Below are 23,433 nucleotides of genomic sequence, written 5' to 3'. Positions count from 1 at the left end.
TGAGAAAGGTAACCCATCCAAACTTGCCTAAGTGCAGAATCAGAAACCTCAGTTGCAGAAACCAGTGATCATATGTGTTACCAAAAGACTGAAGGACAGGTATACACTCGCACACACACAGACACATATCCATCCGCACACATACAGACACAAGCAGACATATGCGGCTTGTGTCTGTATATGAGTGGATGGATGTGTGTGTGTGTGTGTGTGTGTGTGCGCGAGTGTATACCTGACCATTTTTCCCCCTAAGGTAAGTCTTTCCACTCCCGGGATTGGAATGACTCCTTACGCTCTCCCTTAAAACCCACATCCTTTTGTCTTTCCCTCTTTCCTGATGAAGCAACCGTGGGTTGCGAAAGCCTGAATTTTGTGGGTGTGTTTGTGTTTGTTTGTGTGTCTATCGACCTGCCAGCGCTTTTGTTTGGTAAGTCTCATCATCTTTCTTTTTAGATATATTTTTCCCACGTGGAAAGTTTCCCTCAAATAGAGGGAAACTTTCCACGTGGGAAAAATATATCTAAAAACTAACCAAACGAAAGCATTGGTATGTTGATAGAGACAATAACAAACACAAACACACACACACACAAATTTCAAGCTTTCACAACCCACGGTTGCTTCATCAGGAAAGAGGGAAGGAGAGGGAAAGACGAAATGATGTGGGTTTTAAGGGAGAGGGTAAGGAGTTATTCCGCTCCCGGGACTGGAATGACTCCTTACCCTCTCCCTTAAAACCCACATCATTTCATCTTTCCCTCTCCTTCCCTATTTCCTGGTGAAGCAACCGTGGGTTGCGAAAGGTTGAAATTTGTGTGTGTGTTTGTTATTGTCTCTATCAACATACCAACGCTTTCGTTTGGTAAGTTACAGCATCTTTATACTGTGAAGCAGTAGTCAAAATGCCTGATGCCTTAAACAGACCATGGTGAGCACCACGAATTATTCTTGCAGCAAAGTAGACTTCATTTCTTAAAGATGAGTTACCCCAAATCATCATTCCATATGACTTTACTGAATGAAAATACAAAATATATTTTAACTTACTGATTTATCCCTACCAAAAATTTGCTTTGATTCAAAATGGAAATTTAGCTGAACCAAGTTGCGTTTTTCCAGTTTCAATTCTCATCAATGTGGATGCCTGCAATTTTTGGAGCTTCCATCCTAATTATTGTTTATTTACTGTGTGTTACACTTACCACTCAAGTAGATCCCCTAGATGGGCAGAACTCAACACGCTATGTCATTTTTAAATTAAGAGTGAGACCATTTGCAGAAAACCACTCAAAATTGCTTTTAAGGACATAATTTATTACTTCTTCAGTAGCTATATGTGTCTTTGTACTGATCACTACAGTAGTGCAACTGTAATTCTATTCCTTCTATATTAGATGGAAGATCAAATAATATACAGGACTGCAGCTGGGTGATGTTGTTGACAACTGCCAATATTTCAACAAGTGACCACCCTTTCCTCTTCAAGGAAAAGCTGTTGAAAATGACAGGCTGGTCACCTGTCAAAATACTGGAAGTTCTTTATGAAATTACCCAGTTGTAATTCCATACATTACTTAAACACTATATATGTCATGAGAAACTCAGGTCTCAGATGGTAGATCATTGGCATATATGAGAAAAAATAGTCAAGCTAAATTCGAGGTTTGTGGAATGCCGTAATGATTTCTCCCCAGTCAGGAGAATTTCTCCTGCTTACATTGGTTGGCATACTGTCAATTCCATATGAAAGAAAAACATATATACTATAAGCAGAACTTTAAATTTAATAGTCTACCCAGAATAGTGCAAACTAGCCACATCAAATCCATTTAATACACATAACACACTGTCACCTAATAATCAACATCCTGTTTCATACATCCCAGTAATTTCTAAAATAAATTTGTGCTCATTAATTTGAATATAATAACCTAGCATGTTCTGTGCAGCCTGGGTTCAGATTTAGCCTCTGGATGGCGAAAGCAGTTAAGAGCATTGTAAAAAAGGAAACCTTTTCGTTGCCATTACTCCTATAGAGTGCAGCTGTGTGCAATATAATCAGCTGGAGCTTGAAGTAGGGTCTCATGTTGCCAATGTGTTAATCTCAGTTCTTTTCTTATTTTTGAGAATGGGAGTTAGTTTGCAGAGCTACATCTGTAGCTACCATCATTATAAAACACCAAAAATTCTAAGACAAATGTGGTTAAAATATATGAATCTCTGAAACTCACAAACTGCATCTCCTAATCTTTCACACATCGGCACATCATGCACAGAAAATGTACCTATCAACCAATTCGCCACATGTGGGAATGAAGCAACTTATTGCTTCTATATGGCACTCCATACTCACAAGGAAACTTACCAAATGGCCCTCTCCGATTTTCTTCATACATAAGGGCTTTTCAGGTCAGTATCCAGACACAAATCTTCTAAAGCAGAATGACACAATTCTCAAAAATAAATAAATAAAATAAAAAAATTACAAAAAATTGATATTTCCAAGCACTGTGAAGTACAAAGAACTGCAATCATGGGATCATTGTTTGAATGTCACTAGTAGGGTACTTTCTTTTGAAGTCAATATTTGCAAACAAATGGTTATATTAATTAACAAATACTGAACATAATTATTTAAATGAAAATATATTATTTTTCACTTTAATTAATGGTCACAAGGAAATAAATTAAAATTTGACAGAGGTATGTGTAAGGCCTTTGCATTAAATATAATTTTTTTTATTTACATCACTGATATTTTTCAATCCCTGGAAATAAAAAGGTATTCAATTTTCTATACGCTGTTTCACAATTTTCCAAAAAATTTTAATTTATTATGAATACTTGCATTTTCATGTGAATACTAATTAAAAATAAAAAGATATTATTTCTATTAAAATTATGATTCAATGCTTGTTAAATAACGTTAACATTTCTTACAACACAGAATTTAAATAAAAGGCTGTAGAATGCTATTAGAGATATGCAAAATACCAACTTCACAATTACAAACCAATTACGCTACAATGTAAGCTACAGCTGGATTCGTTACAACACTGCACAATGTTTTGTATGTAACAGTGCTCGGAAATCTATCTTCAAAAGGAAATTTTTTATTGTTTTAGAGATATGATTCTTACTTTTTTTAGGAAACTGATGTCTGGAAACTGTCTCCAAATCCTGTAAGAATGAAGCAAGTAAGAGATGGTCACCTGAATGTTTTACCAATGGGAACCTGATCTCCAGTCTCTGCTTGTTTCCTATTGCATGACATGAAGACATACTGTGTCTTCTAGCTACCACTTTCTCATACCTTGGTTAAAACAACAGTCTAGATCACAATGATATTTATTAATTATGACCGGATTCAACTTTAAGTTAAAATCATGTTCAGAATGTGAGCCCTGCAAGGGTAAGAATAGCAGAGGTACAGAGAGTACTAAAACACATAAAATTACAAGAAAATACACAAATATCCCTATAGCTGGTGTTGGCGGCTCCTCAGCTGATCTCTTATTAACACAATTGTAACTGTGAGTGACGACCGTAGAGCCAATGGAAATGTTTCACAAAAAGTGAAATGTGGATGTTATATGAAATTTTCAAACTATGTTCTCGCCTGCTGCTACACTCACCTGACGTCCAGAAGTTCTCTGCTCATCTCACTGGAAACTAATTTACTTTCTACTAATTATTAATTGGTGTAGTGGAATTGTTTGTAATGTAATTTTTATAGTTTGTATGTGTGTTGTTTGTTTGTAGTGTAATTTATATTGTTTAATCTGCCAACATGTGTGACAAATGTGGATGTTGTCGTAGATTAGTGAGCACGGGAGTGAAATGTCAGGATTGTGCGTTGGTGTTTCACTGGGGTGATTATAGTGGGGAAGCTGTTATAGTGCCAAATGAGGCTCACCAATGGAGTTGTTGTTTATGCAGCTGTGACAAGAAAATCGTAGAGCAGGTAAAACAGATTTGTGCCCTTGAGGCTGAACTAGAAATGGTGTACTTTGAATTAGACAGGTTGAAGGGGGAAAGAGAGAATGGGAGCTGGGAACAGGTAATAAGTCGTAGTCAGAAGGTGAAAACCCCAGAAATCACTCTTCAGATTCTAGTAAGCAATGATTTTGATTTGTTACCTGAATTAGAAGAGCCTCAAACAGTTTTTGAGCAAAGTAGGATGCAGCGGACTCATAGTAACAATTGTAAATCTAGGTCGGGAGTAAAGTCAAGCAGAAATAAAAGTCCTGCTGTTAGGTAGCAGTCATGGGAGAGGTGTAGGCCAGTTGCTACAGGATAGGTTAGGAGTCAAGTATCACGTCACAAGCATTGTGCAACCTAGTGCTAAGCTTAGCCAGGTTACAGAAAACCTAGGGGCCTTGTGCAAAGATTTTGATGGTAAGGACCATGTTCTTGTAGTAGGAGGAGCAGGAAAGAGTCTGGCAAGCAATTCGGAAAATAGTATTAGGTGTGATCTGGATGTAATAGGAGCAGCAACAGCTCACATTCATGTGGGGTTTGTGGATGTTTTGCAGCATTATGACTGGCCCTGGTTTAATACAGCTGTCAACTCAACCCTGTTAACAGAGAGCTGGGGGGGGGGGGGGGGGGTTACTGTTGGCAGAAACTAAATACCACATCTGTGCTGTGCCTGTTGATGCAATTGGGAGGTGGGGTTACACTACTCATGACCTGTACCTGAATAGGAGGAGGAAGGATAGATTAGTTGATCTTCTTGCAGAAAATGTAAGGAGGGCCACATGCACACAAGCCAAAATCCCTGTGATTACTGGAGTCAGAGGGACACATTTTTTAGGTTAGAGTCAGGCTGCAGACAAAGAGTACTGAAAGAGATTAAAACAGAACAGCGACATAATGTCTGTAGCAGGATCCAAAGAAATAAAATTTGTGTGTTTCATCAGAAAATTAGAGGATTGAAAAATAAGATAGATGAGCTTCTCGTATGCCTAGAAAATGCGATAAATTCTGAAGGTATAGATGTTTTGTGTCTCTCTGAACACCATGTAACCACAGGGATGGAGAAGTTAAAATTAAGGGAATACAGATTAGCATCTTACTCATGTAGAGTCAACACAGAAAAAGGAGGAGTTGCTACTAATATAAAAACTGGACACAAAGTCAATAATATTGAAACAAATAGTTTTTGTGTAGATCAGATCCTTGAAGCATGTGCTTGTGAGTTGCTACTGCAATTTACGCCTATAGTAACTGTAACAATCTACAGATTTCCTCAAGGTAACTTTCAGCTATTCATGAAAAATCTAGAGGCATTATTGAGCTACCTGTCAGACAAAAAGAAACAGTTAGTGGTTTGTGGTGATTTTAATGTAGATTTCTTAGAAGATACGAATAGGAAAAATGAGCTACAATCTTTGTTTGGTTGTTTCAATCTAGTGTCTGTTGTAAATTTTCCAACTCATGTGCAGCAGGATAGTAGGTCACTTATTGATAACATTTTCATAGACAGTGCTCAGGCAGAAACAATTAGTGTGTACCCAGTTGCTAATAGCCTATCTGATCATGAAACACAGTTAACGGAAATAACACATATAGCACCTTACAGGCTTCAGGCAGGTTCATACAAGGCAGGGAGGCTTATTGATGTGAACAGGGTACAGAGTTTTAAGAGCAGCCTAGAAGAGGTAGAATGGGATGAAGTATACACATAAAATGATGCTCATGCCAAATTCAATTTACCTTATTCCACCGTAAATTTGTCTCAGTATTTGAGAGTTACATTCCTGAAATGTTGTCCAAAAAAAGCCATTACAAAGTCAAGTAAGCCATGGATTACTAAGGGAATTAAGATATCATGTAAGAGGAAGAGGGAAATATATGGACAGGCCAGAATAGGTCACGATCCAACATTACTTGCTTACTACAAAAGATGCTGTAATATTTTAAGGAAAGTCATTAAGAAGTCGAGAAGCTTATGTGTTCTGACAGAAATTAATAATGAAGATAGTAAGATTAAAACTACATGGAATATTGTCAAACGGGAGACGGGGCAACCTGACAGTGCACACCATACCATAACAATAAAAATGAAGCTAAATGACGATGTTGTGAGTGATAATTCACAAGTTGCAAGTATTTTTAACAATCACTTTCTGAATGTAGCAGCAAAAATAGGGTTAAAGGGTTCAGTTGAAGAAGCAAAAAAATATGTTAAAAATGTAATTCCCCAGGACTTTATGAATAGCATCAACATCCCCATTGAAATTAAGGGAATTATAAATATACTGAAAAACAAGAGCTCATGTGGTGTTGATGTAGTCTTTAACATAATTTTGAAGTGTTGTTCTAATTTAATAAGTGGAGTCCTTAGTGATATACGAGGGCAGTTCAATAAGTAATGCAACACATTTTTTTTTCTGAAACAGGGGTTGTTTTATTCAGCATTGAAATACACCAGGTTATTCCCCAATCTTTTAGCTACACAACACTATTTTTCAACGTAATCTCCATTCAATGCTACAGCCTTACACCACCTTGAAATGAGGGCCTGTATGCCTGCACGGTACCATTCCACTGGTCAATGTCGGAGCCAACGTCATACTGCATCAATAACTTCTTCATCATCCGCGTAGTGCCTCCCACGGATTGCGTCCTTCATTGGGCCAAACATATGGAAATCCGACGGTGTGAGATCGGGGCTGTAGGGTGCATGAGGAAGAACAGTCCACTGAAGTTTTGTGAGCTCCTCTCGGGTGCGAAGACTTGTGTGAGGTCTTGCGTTGTCATGAAGAAGTAGTTCATTCAGATCTTTGTGCTTACGAACACGCTGAAGACGTTTCTTCAATTTCTGAAGAGTAGCGCAATACACTTCACAGTTGATCGTTTGACCATGGGGAAGGACATCGAACAGAATAACCCCTTCAGCGTCCCAGAAGACTGTAACCATGACCTTACCGGCTGAGGGTATGGCTTTAAACTTTTTCTTGGTAGGGGAGTGGGTGTGGCGCCACTCCATTGATTGCGGTTTTGTTTCAGGTTCGAAGTGATGAACCCATGTTTCATCACCTGTAACAATCTTTGACAAGAAATTGTCACCCTCAGCCACATGACGAGCAAGCAATTCCGCACAGATGGTTCTCCTTTGCTCTTTATGGTGTTCGGTTAGACAACGAGGGACCCAGCGGGAACAAACCTTTGAATATCCCAACTGGTGAACAATTGTGACAGCACTACCAACAGAGATGTCAAGTTGAGCACTGAGTTGTTTGATGGTGATCCGTCGATCATCTCGAACGAGTGTGTTCGCATGCTCCGCCATTGCAGGAGTCACAGCTGTGCACGGCCGGCCCGCACGCGGGAGATCAGACAGTCTTGCTTGACCTTGCGGCGATGATGACACACGCTTTGCCCAATGACTCACCGTGCTTTTGTCCACTGCCAGATCACCGTAGACATTCTGCAAGCGCCTATGAATATCTGAGATGCCCTGGTTTTCCGCCAAAAGAAACTCGATCACTGCCCGTTGTTTGCAACGCACATCCGTTACAGACGCCATTTTAACAGCTCCGTACAGCGCTGCCACCTGTCGAAAGTCAATGAAACTATACGAGACGAAGCGGGAATGTTTGAAAATATTCCACAAGAAATTTCCGGTTTTTTCAACCAAAATTGGCCGAGAAAAAAAATGTGATGCATTACTTATTGAACTGCCCTCGTATGTAATGCTTCACTGGCACAGGGAATTTTTCCAGACATATTGAAATACACAATTGTCAAACCACTTCATAAGAAAGGGGACAAGAGTGACTTAAGTAATTATAGACCAATCTCATTGCTGACTTCATTTTCTAAAATAATCAAAAAAGTTATGTATTCAAGAGTAGTCTCACATTTAAGTGAAAATAATTTACTCAGCATGTCACAGTTCGGATTCCAGAACGGTTACTCAACTGAGAATGCTATCTACACATTTACCCATCAAATATCACAAGCCCTAAATAACAAATTATCACCAGCTGGTATTTTTTGTGATCTTTCCAAGGCATTTGACTGTGTGGATCATGTCAAACTCTTAGGAAAACTCCAGTTTTATGGAATTGACGGCTATACGCACAGCTGGTTTGAATCATACTTAACTAATAGAAAGCAAAAAGTTGTGCTGAATAACACAAATAATGTTGGGAGGGTGGTAAATTCTAGTGAATGGGGAGTTATCACAGAGGGAGTCCCACAGGGTTCAATTTTGGGTCCTCTGCTGTTTCTTATTCATGTGAATGAGCTCTCACTTAACGTTCAGCAAGCAGAACTAGTACCTTTTGCAGATGACACGAGTGTTATAATAAATCCCATTCCAGAAAAAACAGCTGAAGATAGTGTTAGGATGTCTTTCAAAGAATTATTAAGCGATTCTCAGAAAATGGACTCTCCCTTGTTTTGGAGGAAAAAAAAAAAAACCCCTCACTATATCCAGTTTGTACACCGAATAGAGTCATACCAACAATTGATGTAGCATATGTACAGGGTTCAGTTAACAGGGTAGATTTCTCCAAATTTTTGGGTGTTCACATTGGTGACAACCTGAACTGGAAGAAGCATATTACTGAGCTTCTCAAACAACTAAGTTCAGCTTCTTTCGCTCTTCGTATAATCGCTAGTCTTGGTAATAAACAGATCAGCCTACTAATGTATTTGCACATTTCCACTCAATAATATCTTATGGAATAGTTTTCTGGGGTAACTCACCACTTAGGCATAAAGTATTGATTGCACAAAAGAGAGCAGTGAGAATAATTAGTGGTGTTCACCCAAGGATGTCATGTAGGCACCTATTCAAGGAATTAGGTATTTTAACTGCACCATCAGAGTACATATATTCGCTAGTGAAATTCGTTATAAATAATCCATCTCAATTCGCAAAGAACAGTGATGTTCATACATACAACACTAGAGGGAAAAATGACCTTTCCTATCCGTTTATCCGTTATTGAAGCTGTCAGTTGCTCAAAAAGGAGTACATTATTCAGCAACAAAAATCTTTGATCATTTGCCCAACAACATCAAGTGTCTGGCAGGTACCAGATCAAGTTTTAAATCTAGCTTAAAATCATTTCTTTTGGACAACTCTTTCTATTCCATGGAAGAGTTTCTGTTTCAGAACTGGTAAAAAAAAGAAAAAAAAATTGTACCTCTAAATGTAGTTGCATGTGTATAACTACAAATTTCAGTAATATTAATATTAGCATTATTCATGTGTGTGTATGTGTATATATATCTTGTGATCTGACTTGTTCCACATCATATCGATAAAATAATCATGAAAATAATCTACGGAACATGACATAACTAAACTAAACTAGGCCAGGTACGAATATATAAGCAGTTCAACCACTACACATCATCAGACAAATAGACTTTTTTTGTTAAAAACAGCTGAAATTACAGAATGAGTGAGGAAGGAGTCACCTAATGACACTGATATAAATGACACAAACATTGTTCTTATCAATATTTTGCCAATAAACAAATGAACTAGAGAGAAGTAATTATATCTATAATTATACGTACATGCAGATATCATGTGAAAATATAATTTAGGAATAAATACATTAAAAGATACACCCATTAAAAAGTATAAATGTCATCATCTATTTGTTAGGCAGTGCTCTCTAGTGCGTATTTGAAAAACCGGTCCTATCACGGAGATCTACTCTGTTATTTTAATCAAATTATAGCACAAGATTGCTGTTCTCCTACGGACATTGTTATCTATGTTTATGGACTTTCTCATGTCACTATCTCACATTTCTAACCACATCTTCTCACTTGCTGTTCCCTTGTCAGCCGGCCGGAGTAGCCGTGCGGTTCTAGGTGCTACAGTCAGGAACCGAGCGACCGCTACGGTAGCAGGTTCAAATCCTGCCTCGGGCATGGATTTGTGTGATGTCCTTAGGTTAGTTAGGTTTAATTAGTTCTAAGTTCTAGGCGACTGATGACCTCAGAAGTTGTTGCATAGTGCTCAGAGCCATTTGAGCCATTTTTTTTCCATTGTCACCTCCTCAATCATTACATTTTTTGCTTTTCACTACAGATTAATCTGCAGTTTGCTTCTCATATAGTTTTGCTTCTATTTTGCATTTCGTCTCTTGTTGTCAAACATTCTCTCTTTTATGGTTATATTTCTAGTGTTTCCTTCTCTTACTTCAGATTTTTTTTCTGTCTTCTCAGTCACTCCGTAGCGCTCAGATTTTTCAATCTTGTAGGTTGTCAGAATCTTCTTATTTTACTCCTTATCCTGTTCAGCAGTTTCCCAGGTGAATGACTCCAGTCAAACCAATAAGGCACTTGTTCTTTAAATTTTTAATATTCAATAACACTTTCAATTACCTTATATATCTCAAAGGAATACTCAGTTTTCATTTGAAGGATGATCACAACTACACGAGAACCTATACAGAAATCATAAATTTAGTCACTGTGAAGCAATGGAATGAACAATCATTCCACTTTATGGGTGCATGATTAGTATTATAGTAACACAACTACTGTAACAAACTTGTGTTGAATGGATATGGAAATGTCAATCTTGTGTTGTTAATTGCAATCCACAACCGGTTTATAAATGGTCTTGAAGATTTAATATGTCATCTAAAATTAAGAAACAAAGAACTAGCGGTTTGCTGGTGATTTTGATATAGATGTCCTGAAAAACACTGTCAGTGAACAGTTACTGAAATCAGTTACATTGTATTCAATTGAATTTCTACTGTAAATTTCCCAACTACAGTATACAAACGTTCTAAGACTGCCATTGAATATCTTCATAGACAATTATAGGCAACTAAGCCACATTACAATACCAGTAGTACGTGGGCAATCTGATCATGACATGCAACACCTAACATTCAATTCTGAAAATTGTCAGGGTAAAACATCTATCGGAACTGAGTACAGAAGGCCAACAAATCAGTAAAAAACTGAGAAATTTAGGAGATTGCTCAAAGAAATTAATTGGATGGATGTTTCAGCACCCAAGACACAAATGGAAAATACAAAACATTCGTTAATAAAGTTAGCACCTTATGTGAAAATTGTTTTCCCCTGAAGGTAACTCAAATTAAGCAGAAGTCTAATAAGAAACCATGGATCACACAAGGGATAAAGATAATCATGTGAGACAAAAAGGAAACTCGGTCCGATATGTATGAACACTTTTGATACTAGCATTATAGCTCCTTACAAAAATTACTGCAAAATATTGAAGAAGGTTATCCAGCAATCTTAACACCTGCATTATTAGAAGAAGATAAATACATTCAGTAATAAAATAAAAACAATATGGGATATAGTTAAGTCAGAGACAGGTAGACCAGAAATGAGGAGGAACAAATAGCTCTAAAAATAAATGAAACCCTGGTAACAAACGCATGTTGTGGTGCAAACCATATAAACAAGTATTTTGTCTCTGTTACTGATAGCATGGGGTTGTCAGGTTCAGTAAATAATGCAATGGAATATCTGAGCCCAGTGCACACAAGCAATCTCAGTAAAATGGAATTGACACTTACTTCACCTAAAGAATCCATTATAAAGCGCTTGAAATCAAAGCATTCTAGTGGTTATGATAACATATCAACAAAGTTAATAAAAGAGTGTTCATGTGAGCTTAGTCATATCTTAAGTTATTTGTGTAATCAATCACTTATCACAGGAACATTCCCAGACTGGCTTAAATATGCTGAAGTTATACCTCGCCACAAGAAAGGGGACAAAGAAATGCCATCAAATTACCAACTGATCTCACTTTTGCCAGCTTTTTCAAAACTCTTTGAAAAGGTTATGTTCAAGCGTCTATTTAAGCACCTTAGAGAAAATAACATACTGTCAAAGTTACAGGTTGGGTTCCTTAAGGGTTCTGATATTGAGAAGGCTATTTACACTTACAGTGAAAATGTCCTTAATTCATTAGAAAACAAATTGGAGGCGACTGGCATATATTGTGACCTGTCAAAGGCTTTTGACTGTGTGAATCACAGAATTCTTTTAAGTAAATTAAAATATTATGCCATCGCTGGCAGTGCTGCAAAGTGGTTTCAGTCATACCTTACTAATAGAAAACAAAGGGTGTCATTACATAACACTTCAGCAGTAGGCAATCAGACGTCATCTGACTGGGAGGAAATTACATGTGATGTTCCCCAAGGTTCCATACTAGGTACACTACTTTTTCTTGTGTTTATTAGTGACCTGTCATCTGTTACATTACCAGATGCCAAGTTTTTCTTATTTGCAGATGATACAAATATTGCAATAAATAGTAAATCAAATATAAATTCAGAAAGGGCAGCTAATGAAATTTTTAATGGCATTAATAAGTGGTCCATATCCAATTCACTGTCATTAAACTTTGAAAAGACCCACTGTATGCAGTTCAGAACTTCCAAGAGATTTCATTCATTAATTAAGACTTTGGGGCTGAATTGCCATGGTCCATATATAAAACTACTTCTCCTTCCTGACGTTTCGTTGCCTACTGCGGGCAACATCTTCTGAGGTGAGTCGACACTGGCTGCTAGGCGCTGGAGGTCCCGCTTACATAGAGCGCTTAGATGGCGCCACCACTCATCACATGCTTTCGACTTTAAAACTATCTCTGGCTAGTGCAATCTCTCTCGATTACAGGTAATCGATTGTCACTTCGTTTGTACAAAGTCGACCGCCAGTTGCCAACTCACCTCAGAAGATGTTGCCCACAGTAGGCAACGAAATGTCAGGAAGGAGAAGAAGTTTTATATATGGACCATGGCAATTCGGCCCGGAAGTTTTAATTAATGAAGACGCTGGCCATGGAAGCTTACATGTTATGAATCCAAGACATTTCTTTCTAGTGTGTGTATAAAATATGATGACATGGAAATAGGAGAAGTTGAGAGTGTAAAATTCTTGGGATTACAACTTGATAATAAATTCAGTTGGGAGCGACATACTAATGAACTGCTAAAGTGCCTAAACAAGTTTGTGTTTGCAATGCGAATGATGTCAGATATAGGAGATATAAATATAAAAAAAAGTCATATTTTGCTTATTTTCACTCCATTATGTCATAGGAGAAAAAAAGTTTAGAGTACAGAAGCGTATAATGAGAGTAAAGTGTAGTGTAAATCCAAGAACATCATGTCGAAACCTAATCAAAGAACTGGGCATACTAACCACAGCATCTCAGTATATTTATTCCTTAATTAAGTTTGTTGTAAATAATACATCTCCTTTTCCCAACTAACTGCTTAGTACACAGTATCAATACTAGGAATAAGAACAATATACATAAAATTTAAAATCATTTACTCTTGCCTAGAAAGGAGTCCAGTATTCAGCAATGCATATTTTCAATAAGTTACCAGCAACCATTAAAAGTTTAGTTTCAAACAAGGCACAATTTCAACGTAATTTAAAAGAATTTTTGGTGGCCGACTCCTTCTGTTCCATCCACAAATGTCTCAACAAGTGCAGTAGACCATTTACATCTTTGTAAAGTGTTTATCTGACATGTTCCACATCCAGAGGATTCCCTCTTTTGTGGGTCTATGGAATGAATAATTAATCTAATCTAATTGAAGGTAATAGTTGGTGCTCATATTGTAAAGTGAATACACAGCCTCCATATCATCTGTTATGCAAAGAATTAGAAAGTGCCCGTAAAACTGGGTTGCTTTTATAGAAAATGTATTTATGTTAAACTGCAGACTAGTGTGTTGAATATCTGAACTTAGTGTTGATATTTTTCTTGCAGACTTATGTCCTTGGTTCTATTCCTCAATTGAAGGATTAATGGATGTAAGGGGTAGAAACATGATTCCATGTTTTATGACTTACTTGGTCTGCTGTAATATGGCAACAAAAACCATGTTCATATCACAATAAAGATTAATGTCAAGTTCAGAGATAAAAGAAGGCTTCATTCAAAATAGTCTGGTCAAATTCAGGTTGACATGGTGAGGCAGAGAGTAGAATGTAAGTAGTGAGAAAATCAAACATGCACTTATGACTGTTGAGTACACACATCACAAGCAAAAATGATACAAAATAAGAACATGTTAAGGAAATGTTTGCATGTGATGTAAACAATAATAACTTTTTACAATGTACAACAGTGGTGTAGACGAAGTCGAGATGAACAGTTTTATACAGGACACTTGTGGTCTATCAAGTAGGGAAAGTAATGTACCTCAAACTGACCTACAAAAAACACTACACTATATGCGTGCCCCATGAGATTTTCATATTCTCTTGCTCTCTATGCACTATTAGTCCTAGAGAAAAAAAGATTTAACAGGACACTTGTTGTAGAAAATAAAATGTAGGTTAATTTTGTACTAGGAGACACTTTCACTTGGGCCATGGTATTCAAGTGACACAAGAAAAAAGTACAAACATCCCCCCCCCCCCCCCCCCCACTTACACACACACACTGCCCCAACACAAATGCACACCCCTTTCATTCCCATCTGTCAGGATTTTTGATATATTGTCCATGGCACTCCATCCTATGTCTGAACAAAAATTTGTGACTACATGAATTAGTTCTCATAATCGACCTGTTTTGGTCTTCATCAATGAGGCTATTACACCAACAGTTGAGTCAGCTATTTCGTTCACATTACTAATTTAAACACGCCCATGAGGACGATGAAAGAAAAATAACTCTTGTAAATACTATGCAAAAACTAATTACTGCCAATCTGATTAAAATTTAACCCTTACAAGAACATTACTTTCAAGGTCGGAATTTACACAAATGTCAATTTTACAATTTGTGACTAAACCAGTGGTGTAATAAGCCCAGTCAATGAACATCAAAAAAGGTCCAATATGAGAAATTTGCGTACCTGCAAATTTTTCTACAGTGGCAGGAGGGGGTGCCTTGAACAATTTACTAAAAATCCTGACCCTCCTCCCCGTGTGTGTGTGTGTGTGTGTGTGTGTGTGTGATGAGGACAAACATATCCCATTATGAAATTAAACTATATTAAATTTGCTACACAAAAATGGTTCTATTCAATTTTTTCTCTTAGGACTAGTAGTTTGCGTACAGAGAGCTAGGGAATATTGAAAATCTAGTGTGCTGCACATGTGCTGTAGCTTCAGTGATTCTTGTAGGACAGTTGAGGTACTTTACACACTTGATAGACCATGTGCCTCCTGTACAAAATTGTTCATATCGACTTTCTACGCACCACTGTGGTTCGCTGTAAAGATTACTGGCTACACATTGTTTAAATAAGAGGACTAATCATGACAAAACAACCAGTAAAATTTCTGAAAGCTCAAAATCAATATCTATGTTAGCTTTGCTGAGGTACTATCAGCTTTGGTAATTTATACATAGAAACTCTATTTTCATCTCTCACTGATAAAATGTAACTAAATCTCTTTTACAAATAACTGAGTTTTCTTACTTTTTGTAGCCCATTCGAAGAGCGTTTCTCAGAGCTATATAACTTCTTGCTCCAGTAGTACAGATGAAAACAACTGGATCATCTGGTTTTGGTTTATCAAAACCATATTTCTGCTTAAACATTTGATCTGGGACCTTCATAGCAGTAGTAAATTCACTCACTGAAATAAATACATTTTCATGAATTAGAGCTGAATAAGGTCAAAGTATACTTCATTTTAATTTTCAGTACAAATTTTTGGAATACACCATATATTTTGGGATCTTAAAACTTACTTCTACATCAAACTTCTAGGTCTTAATGAGTAAAGGAAGGCTTTAAAGTATAATAATTAGAACTACATGTATCTATTGTTGTTTGCTGAAGTTACGATTAGAAATTTACAATCCTGGTTAACTGAATAGTGGAAAAAGATTCTTCGGAATGTGAACTTTTAAATACAACAAAATCTCTATTGAATTATACTGTCTAGTTTGCAAAAACAAAGGATGCTACTTCAGCAACAATGTTATAACTAAGAATGATATTTATCCTGAAACTAAATGGGCACAAGATTTGCTAACATATTTTTGCCATTAGATGTATAGACACTTCACTTATTTATATATACTTTTGCTTTACGTTATCAGGAAGCTTGCAATCAGGTATATGTTTACATCTGAACAATGGTAACAAAGTTCTACATTACTAGTATTTGTAATTAGCAAGGTTTTTAGGCAAGTTAGACCGTCAGAGAGAGGGCATCGCTAGTTCCTGCTACTAATAAGGCGAGTACACTGTTCGCTTTTTACATATTTTTACAAGCATCAAACAGAAGCGACTTATTTTCAGTTATCTGTGTAGTTACTAATTTATTTTTGTAATTTATTGCGTGTTTGACTGCTTCCTGGGCACAACCTTTTATTTCAATAACAGTGTAGTGTACAGTACCGCCGTTGCTATCGACCATTGTATCAACTCTCGTATCGTGTAGGCTTTTGTTTGTTTGGCTAGAACAGCTCAGTGTCAGTTAGACCATCAGAGAGAGCGCACCGCTAGTTCCTGCTACTAATAAGGAGAGTACACCATTCGCTTGTCACATATTTTTACGAGCTTCAAACAGGAGAAGTGCAGTAATGGATAGGAACTGTGATTGTTGTGTACAGATGCGAGCTGAGCTGGCAACCCTTCACTCACAAGTTCAGGCTGCGTTGGCTTCCATCACACAGCTTGAGGCTGCTGCCAAGAGGCGTCACTGTGGGGGATCGGACGTGGGGATGCGAGGGATGTCGAGCACGTCCCACGTGTCCTCCGATCGGTCCACTGCTGTGACCTCCCCAGGTACTGCCTGCACTGAGGTTGACCCCTCACCCATTGTCGAGTGGGAGATCATTCCAGTGTCTGGCATGCAGCGAAAAACTTTCCATGGGGCCGATCGTAGGGCCTCCCCGGTTCGTTTGACAAACAGGTTTTGGGCGTTATCTGTGGCTGACGATGTCTCTGAGCTGGATGCAGTCGCCCACCCCATTCCAGACGAAGCTTCTTGGCCCACAAGGTCCGGGCATTCACAGAGTGTGAGTTTGCTGGTAGTTGGGAGCTCCAACGTTAAGCGCATAAGGGGGCCCCTTAGGAACATGGCTGCCAAGGAGGGGAAGGAAACCAGTGTGCACTCTGTGTGCATTCTGGGGGGAGTCATTCCAGATGTGGAAAGGGTGTTTCCGGATGCCATGAAGAATACACGGTGCAGCAAACTACAGGTGTTGGCTCATGTTGTTGTTGTTGTGGTCTTCAGTCCTGAGACTGGTTTGATGCAGCTCTCCATGCTACTCTATCCTGTGCAAGCTTCTTCATCTCCCAGTACCTACTGCAACCTACATCCTTCTGAATCTGCTTAGTGTATTCATCTCTTGGTCTCCCTCTACGATTTTTACCCTCCACGCTGCCGTCCAATGCTAAATTTGTGATCCCTCGATGCCTCAGAACATGTCCTACCAACCGATCCCTTCTTCTAGTCAAGTTGTGCCACAAACTTCTCTTCTCCCCAATCCTATTCAATACCTCCTCATTAGTTACGTGATCTACCCACCTTATCTTCAGCATTCTTCTATAGCACCACATTTCGAAAGCTTCTATTCTCTTCTTGTCCAAACTAGTTATCGTCCATGTCTCACTTCCATACATGGCTACACTCCATACAAATACTTTCAGAAACGACTTCCTGACACCTAAATCTATATTCGATGTTAACAAATTTCTCTTCTTGAGAAACGCTTTCCTTGCCATTGCCAGTCTACATTTTATATCCTCTCTACTTCGACCATCATCGGTTATTTTACTCCCTAAATAGCAAAACTCCTTTACTACTTTAAGTGTCTCATTTCCTAATCTAATTCCCTCAGCATCACCCGACTTAATTTGACTACATTCCATTATCCTCGTTTTGCTTTTGTTGATGTTCATCTTATATCCTCCTTTCAGGACACTGTCCATTCCGTTCAACTGCTCTTCCAAGTCCTTTGCTGTCTCTGACAGAATTACAATGTCATCGGCGAACCTCAAAGTTTTTACTTCTTCTCCATGAATTTTAATACCTACTCCGAATTTTTCTTTTGTTTCCTTTACTGCTTGCTCAATATACAGATTGAATAACATCGGGGAGAGGCTACAACCCTGTCTCACTCCTTTCCCAACCACTGCTTCCCTTTCATGCCCCTCGACTCTTATAACTGCCATCTGGTTTCTGTACAAATTGTAAATAGCCTTTCGCTCCCTGTATTTTACCCCTGCCACCTTCAGAATTTGAAAGAGAGTATTCCAGTCAACATTGTCAAAAGCTTTCTCTAAGTCTACAAATGCTAGAAACGTAGGTTTGCCTTTTCTTAATCTTTCTTCCAAGATAAGTCGTAAGGTCAGTATTGCCTCACGCGTTCCAACATTTCTACGGAATCCACACTGATCTTCCCCGAGGTCGGCTTCTACCAGTTTTTCCATTCGTCTGTAAAGAATTCGCGTTAGTATTTTGCAGCTGTGACTTATTAAACTGATAGTTCGGTAACTTTCACATCTGTCAACACGTGCTTTCTTTGGGATTGGAATTATTATATTCTTCTTAAAGTCTGAGGGTATTTCGCCTGTCTCATACATCGTGCTCACCAGATGGTAGAGTTTTGTCATGACTGGCTCTCCTGAGGCCATCAGTAGTTCTAATGGAATGTTGTCTACTCCCGGGGCCTTGTTTTGACTCAGGTCTTTCAGTGCTCTGTCAAACTCTTCACGCAGTATCTTATCTCCCATTTCATCTTCATCTACATCCTCTTCCATTTCCATAATATTGTCCTCAAGTACATCGCCCTTGTATAAACCCTCTATATACTCCTTCCACCTTTCTGCTTTCCCTTCTTTGCTTAGAACTGGGTTGCCATCTGAGCTCTTGTTATTCATACAAGTGGTTCTCTTCTCTCCAAAGGTCTCTTTAATTTTCCTGTAGGCAGTATCTATCTTACCCCTAGTGAGACAAGCCTCTACATCCTTACATTTGTCCTCTAGCCATCCCTGCTTAGCCATTTTGCATTTCCTGTCGATTTCATTTTTGAGACGTTTGTATTCCTTTTTGCCTGCTTCATTTACTGCATTTTTATATTTTCTCCTTTCATCAATTAAATTCAATATTTCTTCTGTTACCCAAGGATTTCTAATAGCCCTCGTCTTTTTATCTACTTGATCCTCTGTTGCCTTCACTATTTCATCCCTCAAAGCTACCCATTCGTCTTCTACTGTATTTCTTTCCCCCATTCCTGTCAATTGTTCCCTTATGCTGTCCCTGAAACTCTGTACAACCTCTGGTTTAGTCAGTCTACCCAGGTCCCATCTCCTTAAATTCCCACCTTTTTGCAATTTCTTCAGTTTTAATCTACAGTTCATAACCAATAGATTGTGGTCAGAGTCCACATCTGCCCCTGGAAATGTCCTACAATTTAAAACCTGGTTCCTAAATCTCTGTATTACCATTATATAATCTATCTGATACCTTTTAGTATCTCCAGGCTTCTTCCATGTATACAGCCTCCTTTCATGATTCTTGAACCAAGTGTTAGCTATGATTAAGTTATGCACTGTGCAAAATTCTACAAGGCGGCTTCCTCTTTCACTCCTTCCCCCCAATCCATATTCACCTACTATGTTTCCTTCTCTCCCTTTTCCCACTGACGAATTCCAGTCACCCATCACTATTAAGTTTTCGTCTCCCTTCACTACCTGAATAATTTCTTTTATCTCGTCATACATTTCATCTATTTCTTCATCATCTTCAGAGCTAGTTGGCATATAAACTTGTACTACTCATGTCAGTACCAATGACGTGTGTCGCTTTGGATCGGAGCAGATTCCGTCTGGTTTCGGGCAGTTTGTGGGAATGGTAAAGACTGCCAGTCTTGCTTCTGAGATTAAGGCAGAGCTCACCATCTGCAGCATCGTCCTTTGGTGCAGAGCTGAGTGGAGGGTCTGAATCAAGAGGCTTAGGCGGTTCTGTGACCGTGTAGGCTGCAGATTCCTTGACTTGCGCCATTGGGTGGTGGGTTTCCAGGTTCCGCTTAATAGGTCAGGAGTCCACTACACACAGGAGGCAGCTACACAGGTAGTGGGGGCTATGTGGAAGGGACTGGGTGGTTTTTTAGGTTACAGGGTCTCTGAGGACTACAGAAGGGTCGTAGAAATGATTGGTATTGTAGTTATAAATTGTCGTAGCTGTGTTGGGAAAGAACCAGAGCTCCAAGCCCTAATAGAAAGAACTGAAGCTCAAATAGTTGTAGGTACAGAGAGCTGGCTAAAGCCGGAAATAAGTTCAGCTGAAATTTTTTCAAACAATCTAACAGTGTTCAGAAAGGATAGATTAAATATAGTTGGTCGAGGAGTATTTATTGCTGTCAGAGGTAGTTTGCCTTGTAGCGAAATTGAAGTAGATAGTTCATGTGAAATAGTATGGGTAGAGATTATACCTGACAATCGGACTAAACTATTAATTGGATCGTTTTACCGACCCCCTGACTCAGAAGACATAGTTGCTTAACAGTTCAAAGAAAACTTGAGTCTCATTTAAAATAATTACCCCGCTCATACAATTATAGTCAGTGGTGTTTTCAATATACCCTTGATAGCTGGAAAAATTACACATTTAAAGCCAGCGGCAGGCAGAAAACAGCATCCGAAATTGTACTGAATGCTTTCTCAGAAAATTATTTTGAACAATTAGTTCATGAGCCCACTCTAAGCGTAAATGGTTGCAAAAGCATACTTGACCTTTTAGCAACAAATAATGCTGGACAAATAGTGAGTGTTGTGAAGAATACAGGGATCAGCGACCACAAGGCAGTTGCTGCTAGGCTGAATACCGTAACACCTACAACCATAAAAAAGAAATGCAAAGTATATCTCTTTAAAAAAGCTGATAAAAATGCTCTTAACGTCTTTTTAAGAGACAGCCTTCACTCCTTTCGATCTGATCATGTAAGTGTAGAAAAGTTGTGGAATGTTTCCAAAGAGATAGTATCAATAGCAATTGAGAGATATATACCACATAAACTAATAAGTGATGGTACTGATCCCCCATGGTACACAACATGGGTCAGATCGTTGTTGCAGAAGCAACAAAAAAAGCATGCCAAATTTAAAAGAACCCAAAATCCCCAAGATTGGCAAAGTTTTACAGAAGTTCGATATATGGCGCGTACTTTAATGCGAGATGCTTTTAATAATTTCCACAACGAAATTCTGTCTCGAAATCTGGCAGAAAACCCAGAGAGATTCTGGTCATACATAAAGCACACCAGTGGCAAAATACAATCAATACCTTCACTGCGTGATAACAATGGGGAAGTCACTGATGACAGTGCCACTAAAGCAGAGTTATTAAACACTGTTTTCTGAAACTCCTTCACCAAAGACGATGAAGTAAATATTCCTGAATTCCAATCAAGAAGACCTGCCAAGATGAGAAACATAGAAGTAGATATCCTCGGTGTAACAAAGCAGCTTAAATCACTTAATAAAGGCAAGGCCTCTGGTCCAGACTGTATACCAGTCAGGTTCCTCTCAGAGTATGCTGATAAAATAGCACCATATTTAGCAGTTATATACAACCTCTCGCTCACAGAAAGATACGTACCTAAAGATTGGAAAATTGCTCAAGTCACACCGATACCTAAAAAGGGAAGTAGGAGTAATCCACTGAATTACAGGCCTATATCACTAACACCAATGTGCAGTAGGATTTTAGAACGTATATTGTATTCGAACATTATGAAGTACCTCAAAGAAAACAATTTATTGACATATAGTCAGCATGGATTCAGAAAATATCGTTCTTGTGAAACACAACTAGCTCTTTATGCTCATGAAGCAACAAGTGCTATCGACAGGGGATGTCAAATTGATTCCATATTTTTAGATTTCCAGAAGGCTTTCGACACCGTTCCTCACAAGTCTCTTCTAATCAAACTGCGTGCCTACGGAGTACTGCCTCAGTTGTGCGACTGGATTCATGATTTCCTGTCAGAAAGGTCACAGTTCATAGTAATAAACGGAAAGTCGTCGAGTAAAACAGAAGTAATATCTGGCAATCCCCAAGGAAGTGTTAAAGGCCCTCTCTTGTTCCTGATCTATATTAATGACATAGGAGACAATCTGAGCAGCCATCTTAGATTGTTTGCAAACGATGCTGTCCTTTACCGTTTTGTAAAGTCATCAAATGATCAAAACGATTTGCAAAATGATTTAGATAAGATATCTGTATGGTGCGAAAAGTGGCAATTGACCCTGAATAAAGAAAAGTGTCAAGTTATTCTCATGAGTACTAAAAGAAACAGCTAAATTTCGATTACGCGATAAGTCACACAAATCTGAGGGCTGTAAATTCAACTTAATACTGAGGGATTAAAATTACAAATAACCTAAGTTGGAACGATCACATAGATAATATTGTGGGTAGAGTAAACCAAAGACTGCGATTCATTGGCAGGACACTTAGAAGGTGCAACAGATCTACCAAAGAGACTGCTTACACTACGCTTGTCCGCCCTATTCTTGAGTACTGCTGTGCGGTGTGGGATCCACATCAGGTGGGACTGACGGATGACATGGAGAAGTACAAAGAAGAGCAGCTCGTTATGTAATATTGTGAAATAGTGGAGATAGTGTCACAGACATGATACGTGAATTGGAGTGGCAATCATTAAAACAAAGGCGTTTTTCGTTGCGACGGGATCTTCTCACGAAATTTCAATCAGCCAGTTTTCTGCTCCAATTGTGAAAACATTCTGTTGGCAGCCACCTACATACGGATAAATGATCATCACGATAAAATAAGAGAAATCAGGGCTCACACGGAAACATGAAGGTGCTCGTTTTTCCCGCGTGCTGTTCGAGAGAGGAACGGTAGAGACAGCATGAAGGTGGTTCACTGAACCCTCTGCCAGGCACTTTATTGTGAATAGCAGAGTAATCATGCAGATGTAGGTAAACTAATTACATTTATGAGTTCTGATTAACCACAAGAATGTAATGGATAATAGGGTTAAGTTGGCCAAACCCTCAGTTAATATGCAAGATTTTTAGTACTGTGGACATGTCATAAAAATTATACTATTGAAGATATTTCCAAAAAGAAAAAAAAATGTGGGGGGGGGGGGCATGACAGGGGGAAAGAATCCTCCCGCTTTGTTACAATTGGCTTAGGCAGGCAGCATACCATTAATACTGTATTTGAACATTACAGTAGTGTTTCTCATACCCACTTGCAATAACTTACATTTATCCACATTTAAAGCTAGTTTCCCATTCATGACACCAAATAGAAATTCTATCCATGCCGTCCTTTGTGCCCCTACAGTCACTCAGTGCAACACTTTCACATACTCAACAGCTGCCCAGATTGCTGTCCATACTATCTGATAGACCTTATATATATTTACAAACAGAAGCAGCTCTATAATCACACGACCTGAGGTACTTTCTGATGAACTCTTGGTAT

General features: G+C 38.5%; 1 protein-coding gene across 2 annotated transcripts in view; it reads right to left on the bottom strand.

The window, feature by feature from the left end:
- LOC126094676 (uncharacterized) overlaps positions 1 to 23,433 on the bottom strand; it is a 261,576-nt gene that overhangs the window by 146,073 nt on the left and 92,070 nt on the right. For both annotated transcript variants that reach the window (XM_049909190.1, XM_049909200.1), the window contains one exon: positions 15,432 to 15,591. In XM_049909190.1, coding sequence (XP_049765147.1) covers positions 15,432 to 15,591 — 160 coding nt within the window. The remainder of the gene's footprint in view (positions 1 to 15,431; positions 15,592 to 23,433) is intronic.

Source organism: Schistocerca cancellata, chromosome 1 (genome assembly GCF_023864275.1).
Source record: "Schistocerca cancellata isolate TAMUIC-IGC-003103 chromosome 1, iqSchCanc2.1, whole genome shotgun sequence".
In the NCBI taxonomy this organism is placed as follows: Eukaryota; Metazoa; Arthropoda; class Insecta; order Orthoptera; family Acrididae; genus Schistocerca; species Schistocerca cancellata.
The sequence above is the reverse complement of the archived record's forward strand: the minus strand, read 5'-3'. Positions and strand labels throughout refer to the sequence as shown.